Raw genomic sequence first — 16,038 nt, forward strand, 5'->3', positions numbered from 1 at the left:
CGTGGGTGCATTTACAGATGCAAATGGGGAGCAGGGGAGGGGAACAGAAAATGTAAGAATCCATTGTAAAGCCTGAGGGCACCGCTGAAATCCGAGCTCGGAGCGAAGGCTGCAGCCTGTGCCAGAGCACTGCAGGCGCTAAAAACCCTTCAAAACCGTGTTTCTGACCAACTTTAAATCCCTCTTTCAAACACGCTGTGTGAACACACCCAGGTGAGGTCGTGCCATTTGGTGGATCCGCCTCAACTTCCTCGATTTCCCCGGGGGAAAAATCAAGAGAAACTTTTTGATCTTTCACTCAGCGCCTGTCCTTGACCTTGGAATTTGCCACCTGCCATCTCACCTCTCTTGCTTGATCCTGGTGGAACCTGTCACACCCGGGTGTTTGCTGGGGAGGGAGGTAATTCCTGCAGCCTGGGACAGTGTTTGAACAGCACCCGACACGGGAGCATCGCGGCCCTTTTATCTAACAAGTGCTCCAACAATATAAATATTTAAGTACAATAAACAATTATGATCAAGTTTCTTGGGTGACTGCACACGGCAAGTGAATTTGAAATTCATTTCCCATGGGTATTCAGGCTTCACATTCACTTTCTGTGGATGTTCATGCTAATAAAACTTCATTGCACAGAGAGAGAACACAAGAGAGATGCAAATATGACAAGGGCAAATTTGCTTAAGAGTTCAAATGAATATTCACCAACTTTTTATTATTTTTAAGTATTCGTTCCTATTTGCTATAAAAAGATTATTTTATCTTTACTCTCCAAGCTCAGTGAAGCATGTGCTTGAGGTACATTATATATTTCCTTGTACTAATGGAAAGTTTTGTTAACAGCAAGTTAAGGAGCAGGTTTAAAATGTGCTTTATCTCCGGGAAATGTCTCTACTAAACCCACATGAGTTCCCAGCATCCTGATTAACATCTGTATTTCAACACATCTTGCAGTTTAAGGCTGGGATCTCCCTGCTTAATCCCCTGTTTTAAAGCTGCAGATCTCAGATCGGGATCCTGACACCGTTCTTTGCCTCTGATTTTCCTTGCTTTGTCTTTCATCTCCCTGCTGCCCTCAGTTAGGAGGATGCCAGAGATGCTTTCCCTTCACACAAGCTGAGCTCCCGTTTGGAGGGACATGGGGGTCACCGTGGCTCCGTTTTGCCTGAGGCAGGGGAAGCACAGTTTTGACATCTTCATTTGATTTCTGTCCTGGAATTGAAAGAGATGCAAATGAGCAATAATGAATATTTTCATTAAAAGTGTCTAGACATTACATCTGAGAGCAGGATAATGGTGCTGCTGCTTTATATAAAATAGTCTGATTTAGACCCAGGCTGCTTTTTTTTTTTTTTTTTTTTTGTGTCAGAAAAGATAACATTTATTTTTAAAAAAATGTAATTTAATGTAAGTGAAATTAGGGTAATTGCTAATTATGTAGCTGCAAACGAGGCAGATCTTTATCTTGAGAGGAGCTGGTCTGGTGCAGATTAGGAACCGTTACTTTTAATGGGGTGGCAACAGAAGGCAAAAAAAAAATCAGTGAAACAGTCCTTTCTTGTGCTTGTCCAGGCATTTCAGATAGTGAGGGGTGTGAGAGATGGAGCATCACCCCCCTCTCACTGCAGGTCTGGCCTAAAATTTAGTCTGAAAACATAAATGTGGATGTTCAAAAACATATTATGGGTTTTATCACAGAATGGTTGGGTGGGAGGGGACATTAAAACTCATCTCCTTCCACCCTCTGCCATGGGCAGGGACACCTCCCACTAGCCCAGGTTGCTCCAAGTTCTGTCCAACCTGGCCTTGGACACTTCCAGGGATCCAGGGGCAGCCACAGCTTCTCTGGGCAAGCTGTGCCAGGGCCTCCCCACTCTCACAGGGAAGAATTTCTTCCTAATATCTTCCTACTATATATTTTTATCTTAATATACATATTTCTTCCTAATGTCATCCTAATATATATACATATTTTCCTCTTTTCCACTTGGCTTGTGACAGAGCAAGCTCCCACCCCCAGCCCTGCATTCCCCACACCCCAGCTCACATCTCCATCAGGTTTGAGGTCCCAGATTTTTTTTCCAGGTTTATTGTCCCACCCTGGGCCTCCAGCAATGCGACAAGCTGCACTTAACACCCAACAAAACTTCATCCTGGGGTGTTCGGTGGGAAGAGGTTTTTGTTTTCTGTCTGTAGTGGAAGGAAGTTAATAACACAAAAGCCACCCTAGAGCCAAGTGCTGCAGAATGAAGTCACGAACTTTGGAGGATAAACATATTATCTCCTAACAGGCTGCAGTACGTGGGTACTGGAAAAATTAAATGCACTTGAATAGCTTTGCAGATATATATCTCTGTATCCGTAAAACCCACTGACAGTGAGCAAACACGAGAGCTTGGCAGTTGTCCTGCTTGCTTTAATTGCCTTTGATGGCTTTTATATCTATCACCTTCTTGAAATCCCTCTGCCAACAATCCTGCAGCTTCTTGCCCTCAAGACCTTGGGGTGAGGGATGTGCTGGTACCCAGAGAACCTCCTGCATCCCCTGGAGCTTCACAGCATTCCTTAGATCTTTCTAAGGAATCCATCCAGCTGTGATTTTTTTAAAAATTATTATTTGCTTAGCATTTTGCATCCCTATTTTTTTTTGGACATTCTTACATATCTGCCCTGGCTTTCTCTGAGACCACCCGTAGTGATCCCTCTCTCCACCCTTTATTCAGAGGGTGGGGAGGCCCTGGCACAGGTTGCCCAGAGAAGCTGTGGCTGCCCCTGGATCTCTGGAAGTGCCCAAGGCCAGGTTGGACAGGGCTTGGAGCAACCTGGGCTAGTGGGAGGTGTCCCTGCCCATGGCAGGGGTGGAATGGGATGAACTTTAAAGTCCCTTCCACCCAAGGCCATTCTGTGATTCCATGACAAGAACATCAGCTTTCCCTTGGATCCTTCTTGCTCCACCAAGGCACCATTTGAATAGATCTCCCTCTTCTCTGGTCCACCAGGCTTGGGGAAAACTTACCCATTTTCATGAAAAGCTATGAATATAAATGTTATTAATATTAATAAGTCTCACCTGACCTAGCAGAAGGGCTGGTTAATGCTTCAAGCCTTTTCTCATAGAGGACTGAGCTCCTTTTGGTATTCCAGCTGATGACCAGTGCTATTCATCTGGGACCACAAACTGCTCCCAGCAGCAGCTGGGAATCAGCCAGAGGGACTTGGGGCAGCTCACAGCTGGTCAGCCTTACCTCCAGTTTCCCCCAAAGTGTAAGAACTGATCAGGAAGCTCTGACAGCCTCTGAATTCCCCCAGCTGCAGGCTGGGATGGGAGCCTGGCTGCGTGGCGCTCCCCCAGGGGAAAAAAAAGGAGAAAATGCAGGAATAATGGGAACCATTTTAGGTGATTTTAACTGTCAGATATCAGGAGCAAAGCAAAATGCCCAAGTGAGTTGACAGCAGCTCAATTTGATCCCTGCCATGAACTGACTTAAAGCCCCAATTTTTCAAAGGCTGTTAATCGCCCCAGAATTGATTTTGTACCGAGATATTTTATCACAGCTTGTGTATTTGGTGCAGTTTGGTTTTTTATAAGTAATCTATGTCAAAGTTAAAGGGACTTTATTAGAAGATGCATTTCCCTTGCCCTTCTCTGGCTGGGTGTTCCATTAGGGTAAATCAGCTCTAGGGTGAGATGAAGGAGTTGCTCCTTATTTAACTGGAAAGGCTCAATGTGTTCCATGGGTTGCAAGTGCCCTTCACACCATTTCAACCCATCTATGCCCTGGTTTCCCCATCCTGTGAAATGATGTCTGAAGAATTTTCCTACCTAAACAAAGAAATAAAGTACTTGTGAGTTATCTGATCTAAAGGGATTTCCCTCAATCCAGGAAAAGTGTCATTTTTCACAGGGTTGATGACTCCACCAGCCTGTGGTATGAACACTCAAAGAGATGGACACCAGTACACTCCAAGCCCCAAATTCACAGAATCAATGACTACATGCTGAAGCCTTAAAACACCTCTCTAAATAGTGTAATGTGTACATGTAGGAACACTAATGCAGTTTCTCAGCTGCCTTCTCAGTGCTGAACCTTCATCTATATATTGGTGTGTATTTTTAGGTCTTGCACAGGTTGGTGGGGTGTAATTGTAGGTTTGTAATCTTATGCAATACAGGATTAGTCCACCCTGCTGGTAGCATCTTGGATAAAACCAGGAAAAAAGGGAGAAAAAAAGGCTTGTTTTATTGTTCCACACTCCCCAGCACATTCCTTTGTTGTGGAAGGAACTGGTTTGGCAGCGGGGTGATCCCCAAACCAGGCGTGACCCGGTGTGGGTGCCACCGGCAGAACAAGGGAGGATGATGACACTTACACCAGGGTGTGTGTTCTCTCACTTGGAATGAAAGGGAAAGATGCTCTGCCCTGCAGGAATAAATGGAGTTCCACTCCTGTCTAGATTGTGCTGTTTGGTCCCTGACACACCCCTGGGAATTTTGTGGTGCTCATGTGCTCCCTGGGTGGTGGGTGGCAGTGGGGGACACTGTGCTGTGCATGTTAAAGCCCCTCTCTGTTACTCTCTGGAGCTCTCTATTTCTGCATTCATTTTAGGATTATTTTAGAGGCACGAATCACCCTTGAAATCTTATCTTTTACTTACATCACAAATGTTACAGTAAAAAAATCACATTTCTGTCCATCATCTTCCTTGTCCAGGATGCTCCATCTGACTCTTCCCATGGCTCTGCCCTGCAAACCCTGATTTTTGTTTGGTTTTCCAGGAAGGGAGCAAAGGGCAGTTCTTCCACTGGTTCTGCTGGTGGTGTTTATTGCCACAGTTGAAAGGGATAGGTGCAAATATTTATTCCTGCCTCCCGCCCAATTGAGGACAGTGAACTTGCCTGTAATCTGTCAGGATAAAGCATCTGGAGGGTCATGAAAATGCAAAGGCGTCTGAATTTCACTGTGCCTCTTGCTAATGTCAAATCTTCCTCTGAATTGACTTCCCAGGACAAAGAAGCTGTCAGATGAATGCTGATGCTCTATTAATGGCAGGGTAGGGTGACCCACCCCGGCGTGTCATCACTGCTGCTGAAGGAAACACAGAGGCAACCCATAATCACCTTTCCTGCATCTGTCCCACTAACACCTAATTTAAGTATATATTTGTCTGCTGATTGATCACAGGATTTTTTTCATGGCACCTATTATCCTGCTAGCTGAGTGATTTACATTCCCCCTGTTCACTGAAGTTTTCACATGATCCTCACAACAGTGTCTGAACAGGAGGTAAATTGGGTCTGCAAAGCCAAAGTCTCTGGTAGACTTCCCATTCTCCCCTTCCCAAGAGGACAGGGGATGTCTTGGAGCAAGTCAGCAGGACCTGATGTCCCAAATCACCCTGGTAGTTCTGAAAAAAACCTAACCACGCCTTTCCCCCTTAATTTGTGATGGGGAGAGGATGGGGAAATGGCATTTCATACAGACTTCACCTGAAGTGACAGGACAAGGGCAGGGTTACATTGTGTAGGAGGAAGAAATCCTTCCCTGTGAGGGTGGGGATGCCCTGGCACAGGTTGCCCAGGGAAGCTGTGGCTGCCTCTGGATCCCTGGAAGTGTCCAAGGCCAGGTTGGACAGGGCTTGGAGCAATCTGGGCTAGAGGGAGGTGTCCCTGCCCACGGCAGGGGGTGGGACTGGATCAGCCTTAAAATCTCTTCCAAACAAAACCATTCTGGGATTCTGTGAATCCAGCTCCTGGGTGGGGATTTCTGGGCTGGAGACCATCACAGATCAGAGTCATCTGTGCAAGAAAGCAAAGTGATCACAGCACATCATGACTGTTGCTTCGCTGTGCCGTGAAAGGAGCACTTCACGCAGAGTTTGCAGTGGGGGATACGTTGAACCAGGAGGGTGGACCAGAGTTAGATTTTTGTCAAGGTTTATATATTGACTGCTGAGGTGAGGATGAGGTCATTTGGAAACAGCTGCAGCACGTCAGACGTGCCTGACTGGGATTTTTAATGGCTTAATTCTCCTCTCAGTTGCATGGACCAGCCCCAGCCAGGTGTGAGATGTGCGACAGTTTGTCTCTCTCAGAAAGAAAACACCTCAAATTTACACTGAACCCAAACAGTTCTATGTTTAGCAGCCACCACGAAACTCCTGGGTAATTTGCCCTCAGTAAGAAGGCAGAACCGAAAACCTGTTCAAAGTTTTGGGTACATTGCAGCAGGAGCTCAGCACTGACGCCGATACCTGCCCATGCAAAGCTGGCTGCTGACGTCTTGCCCATAAACATTTAAATACATCTGAACGTAGATGGATTCATGGATTGCTGTAATTCATTAAACAAATGTTGGGTTTCATAGTGCTGCGTGTAAAGCTGGTGCCATGGATGCTCTCAGCTGTGAAATATGCTGTGGAAGTCATTTGTTTGCAGAGGGGTCTAGAAATCTGCTTCCTATTAACGAGAAATGGGTTTACTGGAGAAAAAATCTCTGGGATCGCATTTTTCTCTCAATTATCCCTTCTCAGTGGGATTCTTCGAGGTTTGTGCCGGGTAACTGAGATGTGTCTAAGCTGGGGGGTTTGGAGCTGGGGTTTGTTTTGATCCATTAAGCTTGTATCTCGCCGTGGTGATGTAATTCCCCCAGTCTGAGACACTTTACAAACATTAATGGGTTTGTTTTCACGGTCCCGGGGGATGCGCAGGAAGGTCGCCAGGACCGTTTCAACCCACACAGAAACAGGGATGGGGAAAGGTGGCACTGCAGCATCACAGGGAAAACCAGACTGTTCACTCAGATTTTTAACCTGTCCATGCTTAGCTCTGCCTAATTCTGTTTTAATAGCTTATAAGTTAATAAGTTAATAAGTCATTACAGCACAGCAGCACCACATCAGCAAGGTTTGCATTAAAATGCTGCTCTGTACTCCAGCTGAGGAAGGAAGGAGTTGGTGCTCTGTATTTTATGAGTGAGAAGGGGTGAAATGCACTTATAAATAATAGAAATAATAATGTGACCTTTTGCAGAGGGAAAAAAATTGTAGATATTATCAACTATTGTGACTTTGACGGGAGTTACTTGGCGGAGACGTGCTGGAAGAGGCTGTGGAACGTGGGCCATGCTGTGCCTTTCCTGGGGATTGCTGCTGGAGTTCGCTGCTGTCTTGGGCTGCATTGTCTCGGTGATGAATGGCCACACAGATGCCTCTGGTGACATTTGGAAGGGGCCAAATTTCTCTTTGCCCTGCCGTGTGCCAGGGCATAACAAAACCCAAGGCACGGATCAAAAATCCCGCTTTGGAGGCCTTTTCTCCCGTCCCATTTTGGGGATGTGCTGAAAGAAGCTGCTGATACTTCGCAGCCCTTTCAGCTGGGATTGTTCCTGCAAACAGAGATACATGGAGCAGATGAGAAATTAATGTAAATACACAGACAGAAGGCAATTTTTTTTTTTTTTTTTGGAGGAAGAGAGGCAGAGGCAGATAAAAAGCGATCAGCAGAATTTACATAAGCCTTCCCCATCACAGAGGTCATCATTCTGCAGGATGACACATTGAAATTCATTTTTATTAAATTCTAGCTGATTATTTAATTGGAAAAAGAAGGATTTAATTGAATCAAGTCAAAGGGCCCTATTAGATTACGTTCAACCTTAGCACAGAAGGCTTTTCCCATTTAGTTAAACTGGTTCCTTTGCATATTGTACATATTAAACCATAAAAAGTGGTAATCTGAATAGCAAATTAAAGGGTTTGGAAGGCCTGAATGGTACTCATGTGCTTCTCAGCCCTTTTTCATCTCCTAAATCTTCTCATATTCTCTTTACTGCACTCCTTAGGTTGAAACAAGAGCAAAGATGAAGGGTAGTACTCTGAAATCTTCCTCCATCCTGGTTTATTCCATCAACATGTTCTTGAGGAATGGCCTGCCTGGATGTGATGTCACTACAAGAACATGTTGCCCAAAACTGAGGGGTTTTCTTCAGCTTTTCAAGGCCCCCTTTGCACCACCTGAACAGATGCTGAGTGTAGCTAAGGCTGAACAGAGATTTGTGACTTGTTGGCATCGACTCAGGGGTTTCCTGTGCGTCCCTAGGAAATATTCCCAAGCTCTCCATGCCTCAACTGCATGGCCAGGGATCCCATCCCTTTGGGACACAGACTTCTTGGGTAGCTGTCAAGCTCCTGGTAAAAGCCGGAATAAGAAAAACAAACAAACAAACCAAAGTAAAACAAAACTAAAAAAAAGCAATTTTGGAAATTACATGTTTCTAATTTTGGCTCTTTAATTACCTTTTAATTCAATCTTTTTTTAATTTAAAACTAATGGGAGAAAGGAAACGGAGCACAATTAATTTCCTAAAGTTTCATCTCATCCCAATTTTGAGTATTCCAGCAAAGGCTTGGCCTTCTGACTAAGAACACAACCCAGTTGGGTTGGGAATGCCTCATCTTTGTGCCTGCACTGCTCATTTTCCACCGGCTGATACCTCTAGATTGCTGGGACACTCCGTGCTCTTTTCAGGCAGAAGCTTGGAGAAATCAAATTCTGCTCTGAGAGATTGAAATCAATTTTAATGGACTCAGCTGTTCCCTAGTAAGGATGGGAGGAGGCATGGGAAAGGGGGAAAAATCTTTCAAGATATCTTCAGGGGAATTCAGGAGGACTTGCAAGTAGTAATGAAGGTTTTTAAAGCGAGGTTTTTAATTCACGCATGAGTCCACAGCCAACTTTAGGACACATTTTTTAAATAGCCAGGCGCTAATGTAGAAATTCTTCTCGTCACTAAATTAAAAAAATTCCAGCTCTGGCAGTGCAGCAGCTCAACTAGTCTATTATTAAGGTTAGATTGAGTAAGAAACATAATTTGGAATTTGCCTCGGCAGCTAAATGTGTTCTTGGAAGGTTCAAATCAGCTTTAACCTGATTTTTTATGATAAAAATAATGTGCTGGCGCTTTAAAGCCGAGTTCCTTTTTGCTGAAGCTTTAAGTTTTATTCAAGTGCAATGAGTAAGTTTTGCATGTACGGTACTGGGATTGCACGCTCAGGTTATCTGGTTACATACATAATTCTCTCATTTGCAAGCACAGTTTGCAGCACATACTCATGCAAATTAGGTATGAAACCGGGCATTTATCTTGATTAGAATTCAGTTTCTACATATACTTAAAGAACTTTATCTCATTTGGGGATGGTTGCAGAGATGATGAAGAAAAGAATTTCAAAAATTGCATTTATTCTCCTTGCGGGTTGTTTGTTGGCCCTTTGGGAATTCATTAAGGAAAACAGACCTTTCCACTGATATTCCAAGTGCCCTGACCCAGCACGAGTGCTTGGGTTGCAGACACTGCTGGAAACTCTCAGTCAGAAATAACTGTCCCTTGGAAAAGCCACTGTTCCATTTCTCTGAATAAATACTAGATTGTTCTATTGTTTTACGATATCCAGATGGATTGATCCAGATGGATGTAAGGTCTTAGATGCCACTTGGTAAGGACCTGGTCGTGTTGACTCTTGGAGAACTGGTTGTACCCAGAGCAGATCTGAGGTTTTGGGGGACCCAGGCTGACTTAGTGATGTTTTTCAGCTGAGTGACGTGACAGATTTACCTGATTTCAGCTCCCACAAACTGCCAGGGGACTCTGCACCCCAAACCCCCTGCACTCCCTGGGGATGCCACCACGTGGGATGATGATGTGCTCCTGTTTTATCTCAAGTCAAGCCTCTCCCAGAGTCATCCCTGCAGCTCTCTGAGAAGGGGAGCCCTTTTTCATCCTTTTTGCTGCATTTTGGCTCAGGGCTCTGCAGTGTCAGCGGTGCTGTAGAAGGACACCCTGAAGTTCAAGGAACTGCCACAGATTCTCCGTTTATTCAGCTAAAAGCCTGGATTTGGGTGAATATTGGAGGGTTTAGCAAATTGTGCAGGACTGTTTCTCCCCCCTTCCTTATGGGTTGTGATTTCCTCTGGCTTTTCCCTTGGTAAGAGTCCTCGCTCACTGTCCCAGCTCCCTGCTGAGCTTCCCACACCCACTCCTGTTTCTGTGAGGCTCCCACCCCACACATGGGGGTTCCTGCCCATGGTATTCCTAAAAGATTCATGAACTTCTCCCTAGGTACAGGTGGCTCAGGTGACAACCCCCAGCACTGCTGCCTGCAGATCATAGAATCACAGAATATGACGAGTTGGAAGGGACCCATCAGGACCATCGAGTCCAACTCCTGGCCCTGCACAGGTCACCCCAAGAATCCCACCATGATTTGGGATGCATGGACAGACCAGGGAGGTAAAGCCATGCAGGCCATGGTCTCCAAAGCACCTCACAGGGCTTGGAGCAATCTGGTCTAGTGGAAGGTTGGAGGTGGGGTTGGAACGAGGTGATCCTTAAGGTCCCTTCTGCCCCAAATCATTCCATGATTTTATGAGCTCATTTCAGTGGGATGAAGCTGTCTGCACGCTGCTGTGGGCAGGGTGGCAGCTCTGCAGGCTTGCTGCAGCCCTGGCAAACACACAAGAGGATCCCTCAGAGGGATGGATAAGGCACAGGGAAACATCCGCGCTCCCTCTAGCAGTCGCCAGCGAATGGATGATACCAATAATTCTCGATTTTTCACCCTGGGTTCGTGCCACACAAACCACCAGCGTAAGAGCTCCCGCACTAACGCTACTGCAGTGGTGACAGCGCTCAGGTGGCTCTCCCTCCCCGCCGCCAAAATCCTTCCAGGGGGATTTTTGGAGCCCATTCTCCTCCACCTGCCGCAGGCAGCTGCTGGGCACGGCCGCGCTCAGGGGCGAACCTGCGCGCAATTAGCAGCACGGCTCTTCATTAGTGACACTCTGAGCTCGGCGCGGGCACTGCAGCATCCCCGCAGCACCCCTGAACTTCCGGGGGCTGCGGGGCGGGTCGGGGGGGGTTCGTTCTCAGCGCAGCGCGGGCGCCGCAGGGTCCGTCCGTCTGTCCGTCCGCCCCGTGCGGGAGGGACCCTCCCTCCGCAGCCGCGCTCCCACCGCGCACCCACCGCGGATGCCCTCGGCCGAGCCCCCATCGCCTCCGGCGCGGCCCTGCCCGGGCTGCCGGGGGGAGCAACAGGTAGGGGTACCCCAGGCCCCCTCCCCCGTACAACCTGTTCCCCCGGTACCCCCTTTGCACAGACCGCCGCTGCTCCCCTTTGCACACTCCCTCTTGCACAGACCCCTCTTCCCTTTGCACCCCTTTGCACAGATCCCCGTCCCCTTTGCAGCCCCTGCTGCCCCTCCCCTTGCACTCCCCTTGCAGAGACCCCCTCCCCTTTGCACTCCCCTTGCAGAGACCCCCTCCCCTTTGCACTCCCCTTGCAGAGACCCCTCCCTTGCACTCCCTTGCAGAGACCCCTCCTTGCACTCCCTTGCAGAGACCCCTCCCTTTGCACCCTCTGCAGAGCCCCTCCCTAAATCCTTCTCCCTTTGCGCTCCCTCGCAGAGCCCCCATCCCTCTGCACCCTCTCTCACGGCCCCCTCGCACCCCCAGCCCCCTCCTCGCACCGCCCCCTCGCACCGCCCACTCCCCTCTGGCCGCTCCCCCTTCGGCAGCCCCTTGCCCCCACGCCCCCCTCCGCCCGGCACAGCCCCTGCCCGCCTCCCCCGCCTCTCCCTCTCTCACCTCTCTCTCTCTCTGTCTCTCCTCCTCTTCCTCCCTCCCCCCAGGCCAAAATCCTGCACATGATGGACGACAACAAGCAGCTGGCGCTGCGCATCGACGGGGCGCTGCAGGCGGCGGGCCAGGAGGTGACGGCGCTGCGCGCCGAGCTGGCGGCCACCGGCCGGCGCCTGGCCGAGCTGGGCAGCGACCCGGCCATGGAGCACGGCCCGCACGGCGCTCAAGGTGGGTCCCGCCGCGGGCAGGGGGCGAGGGGAACTGAGAGCTAAGGGGGTCCTTCCCGGCCGCCGCCTCCGCTGGGTGTTATTGTTCATTGTGTATTTTTGGGGGGGGGGGGGGGTGCGTCCCGTCCGGCCCCTCCGGTTGCAGGTTGCGCGGTGGGTTTGGAGATGGGTAGTTCGCTGCTGGCGTGCTGGCGCCTCGTTCGGTTCCTACGCCCCCCACCCCGGCACCGGGAGGAACCCCCCATCCCTACCCCAAAACCCTCGCCGGCCCCCGCGTCCCCTCGCTGTGCTCCCCGCCACCATCGCCGCCCCACTCCGTTCCCATCCCCTGCGCCGCTCCCCGCCCCGGGGTCTCCCCACGCCGGCTCTGCGCGGTAATCCCCGCTCGCACAGCCGGTTTCGTAATTCGGTAGGAAAGCAGCCATGTTACTGCCGCGGATCCGCCGCTCCGGCCCCGCCGCTCCCCCCCGGCCCCGCTCCGGGCTCGTCCCGTCCCGTCCCGGGGGTCCGGGGGGGCTGCGGGGTCGGGGCCGCGCACGGCGATGGGAGCCCACCCCGAACTCCCGGGACCCCGGCACGGTGCAGGGGGAGGCTCGAACAGCCCCTCTGCGATGCTCACACCCCCCCTTCCCTGCTCCCCAAATCCCTGAAAAGTTGTCTCCAAGCCTGGGGGCCGGGCGTGGAAAAAGGGGTGCAAGGGGTGCGGGAAGAGGCTTTGCTTGGAGGTTAAAGAACGGGGTCTGAATGGTTCCTGCAGTGCTCGTGGTGGGGTCCTACTCTTGCCGGGCTGAAATTCAGTTCCCTACTAACCAAAGTGTGTTGCGATCACTGGTACTTTGTATATATTCGTATTTGAACGTTTCTATATATTTCCCAAATAAATGCAACTTGCATGACAATTTACCCCGAGCAGCCTTGATGTCAGAGCAAAAATAGTGCAAGCCCTCCCCTTTCTCGATAACTGAATTTACACCTGTGTGATAAAAACGTCAGTAGCTGTTATTTACTCGTTACTTATTTACTGTGAGTATCTCTCGGTACAATGGTTCAGCGTTATTTAAAATAACAGTGGCGTTTTGGGGAATCTTTTGAAAGGTAGCGTAGCTCTTGGTGGGCATCGCTGCTCCCGGCAGGATGCAGTCATGGAATTGTAGAATCACAGAACAGTTAGGGTTGGAAGGGAGCTTAGAGATCATCTGGTTCCAACCCCCCCCCCCCATCACGGTTGGAACTGATGCGATAGTTGTTTGTGGCATTAATGCAAACTGATTTAGAGCGATTAATTAGTGAATTTATTCCATGCAGCTTGTTGTATCTCTCTGTTTCGGTAGCGGGGTGGGTGTGGAGTGTGAGGTGTGAATTGCACTTGTTAAACACAGTTAATCCATCACCAGGTGGGTTTGCTGCGCTGCAGGAGCTGGACCCAGCCGAGCTTCCCGGTGGCTGTGGGGATGCAAGGAGTGAAGTTACCTGTGTGGGGCAGGTATTTTCTGAGCTGCTGTGCAGAGGTGGCTGTTGGTATCATCTCAGCCACTCTAAGCCAGGCTACCGAGGAGCTTTCTTTATAAAAATCTGCTGAAAGGGCAGAAGGAGAATGCCAGCCTCCATCCTCCCCTGTGGAGCAGGGCGATCAGGAATGCAGATGGTGACATGCTGTACAGGGCATGAACGTGGAAATGCAGCCTTCCAGCCAGGAAAGCAGGTAAAAGGCTCTGGCTGCTCACGTCCACGCTGATTAATCTGTGTGTACTCAGTGTTTGGTTTCGTTTTTTCTCGGGACACTTCTGGGAAGATGGGTGTGTGTCTGCAGAGGGGCCGTGCCTGTGTTCCTGCAGCGTGTCCCGGCAAGGGAGGGATGTCTGTGAAGTTCTTCAAGGGTTAGGGCTTCTGTTTGATATTCCTCAGAGGTTTTCTAGCCTGTCTAGCGATGGAAAAACTTCTCTTTGTGTTCCTTTACTATCGGCATGCTGGAAAACAGTCGGTACATTGTAAAGGTGCCAAAGAAATGCACGGAAACACACCCAAAGTGTGCGTGTTTCTGCTTAATAGCTATAATTACACGTGCTTCAGAGCTGTGGGGTCCCTGTGACGAGCGGAAAAGAGTGGTCCCATGTTCAGCTGGGTGCCAGAGCAGTATTTCCAATGGCTGCTGGAGGTGTGGTCCACCTTCCCGGCCTTTAAGCTGGCAAATTTAGCTCAGAGTGCTGATGGCCAGGAGTTAGGAGAAAGGACGCTTCCCCAGCAAGGTGTGACTCTGTGGCCTTTTGGCTGTAGATGCATCTTTGTCCTTCTCAACAAGTTTAAGAGGCTGTTACTAAAACTGTCATATACCCAGCCATATACCACTGGTTTTGTAGCAGAAGCCAATCAGTTAAGTGTCAAATTGCATCTGAAGAGTGTTGTGTTCATCGTGTTTAGGGAGGAGGAGGGGGAGAATACTTGATCTCCACAAGCCCCACCGATTAGATTCGCTCTGCTTTGGTTTCCTCCCTAAGTTTGGTACTACTGTTTATACACTGCCATAAACGCTCTCCTACATCACTCTGTGTTTGTATAGACAGGCCTGAGATATCTATAGTGAGCCGTATGCTTTTCCTCAAGGATTTGGAGTCGACGTTCGGAAGGATGGGGTGAAAACAAGAATCTCTGAATAGCTCTGCTGCTGTGTGTCTTCTAAGTAGGAGGGCTGCCAAGCTGTTTGATTTATGCAAATGTATCAAAGGCAGGCAGGAGGATGGGGAACAGGGTGGCAGCCCTGCCAGGTGCAAATTTGGGGTGTGGTGGTGATGGTTGGGTGGCCAATGCTCTGGTCCTGGTGCAGAAGCATGTGGTGAAATCACCAGGTCCCTTTGCTTATAGAATCGTGGAATCACGACCCTTTGGGTCAGAAGGGACCTTAAAGCTCATCTTGTTTCAACCCCTTCCACTAAATGAGGTTGCTCCAAGCCTTGTCCAACGTGGCCTTGAACACTTCCAGGGATGGGGCAGCCACAGCTTCTCTGGGCAACCTGTGCCAGGGCCTCCCCACCCTCACAGGGCAGGATTTCTTCTCTGTCGTGGGAAGGAGCTTGGTGATCACAGCACTGCAGGCAGCTGCTCCAGGTCAGTCTCAAGTCGTGTGGAAGGAGGTGAATGTGTCTCTGTGCCCTGCTCAGTCAGTAATTAATCCTGAGTTTGTCAAATGTGTTATTTGTATAATTATGGTACAGCTTGAGACAGCTCGAGGTAATAGCTCTACCCCTTTTGTGCACACTGAGACTTCTCTCTGCTATAATGAGCTATTTTTGCCGTGGCAAGGTACACTTGGAGGGCCTCTTTTCTGTAATTTAAATCAAAACTGGAAGAATTCAGCAAAGAGGGAGAGCAGGGTGGTGGGTGTGTGTAGGTGGGCAGGAATGGAACTTGTGCATTGTTACACAGTCCTTAGCGAGAGTGTTAATCATTCGAACCTCTCAGTCCTGACAGTCTCTTTTGAGAGGCGAGTTTGCTGGGAGAAGTATTTTGGCCGCAGCCTCTCTAAACTTGGATGCAGATCAGGGTGGAAATCAATACTTCATGTCCCCGGCTCTTAGCACAGCAATTACAGGCAGTGCTCGGTGCCGTCGCTGTCAGCACCTTCGCGTTGCAGCTCTTGTTTGGATGAGGATGGGTTGGATTGATTGGGAGCAAGAGATGTGCCTGGTGGTCCAGGTCAGGCTGCAGTGGTGGGGTGGGATGCTGGTGATGAGGGAGGGGTGCAAACAGCATCACAGCAGGTGCTGTGGCAGGTCAGTGGTCAGCCGTGACCTCCCTGTCTGTGCTGGGTTGATCTTTTGGCGCCGTGTCTTTGCCCAACCTGCACCTGTGTTTTCAGTGCTTTGATTAAAAGCAGTACCTGTGGAAATCTGAAGTTTGGGTGATGCCTTGCTGTGCTCAGTCCATTTAGCCATGTGTTTTTGCTGTAGTCTCCTTCCCACGTTAAATGGAAAACACCTTAATTAATTAGTGTTGGTAAAGTGCTTGAAGATGTAACGTGCAATCAATAGCTAAGTGTTATTAATAACACCTCGCTCAGCATTTGGCTTATCTCACTTCCTATTTCAGAGCGTCAGTGGCACACCGTGGTCTCTGTGTCCTGGCTCCTGCTGGTGGGGGTGTCTGCATGGATGCTGCCAAAATTCAGCTGGAATTGGGGCAG

At 49.3% G+C, this 16,038-nt stretch overlaps 2 protein-coding genes across 4 annotated transcripts in view; both read left to right on the forward strand.

The window, feature by feature from the left end:
• The window catches only part of TMEM51 (transmembrane protein 51), a 317,126-nt gene that overhangs the window by 207,070 nt on the left and 94,018 nt on the right, over window positions 1-16,038 (forward strand). The gene's annotated exons all lie outside the window — the stretch shown is intronic.
• Window positions 1-16,038, forward strand: part of KAZN (kazrin, periplakin interacting protein) — a 192,131-nt gene that overhangs the window by 100,019 nt on the left and 76,074 nt on the right. The window contains exons 1-2 of one of the 3 annotated variants that reach the window (XM_050322549.1): window positions 10,981-11,091; window positions 11,685-11,862. The exons of 1 other annotated variant lie outside the window; for it this stretch is intronic. In XM_050322549.1, coding sequence (XP_050178506.1) covers window positions 11,026-11,091; window positions 11,685-11,862 — 244 coding nt within the window. In that variant the 5' untranslated portion in view covers window positions 10,981-11,025. Of the gene's footprint in view, window positions 1-10,980; window positions 11,092-11,684; window positions 11,863-16,038 lie in introns of those variants that run through there. One more of the 3 variants, XM_050322548.1, reaches the window with a different exon arrangement.

The sequence above is a fragment of the Myiozetetes cayanensis genome, unplaced genomic scaffold (assembly GCF_022539395.1).
Source record: "Myiozetetes cayanensis isolate MyiCay16 unplaced genomic scaffold, myiCay2020 scf28, whole genome shotgun sequence".
NCBI classification, from domain to species: Eukaryota; Metazoa; Chordata; class Aves; order Passeriformes; family Tyrannidae; genus Myiozetetes; species Myiozetetes cayanensis.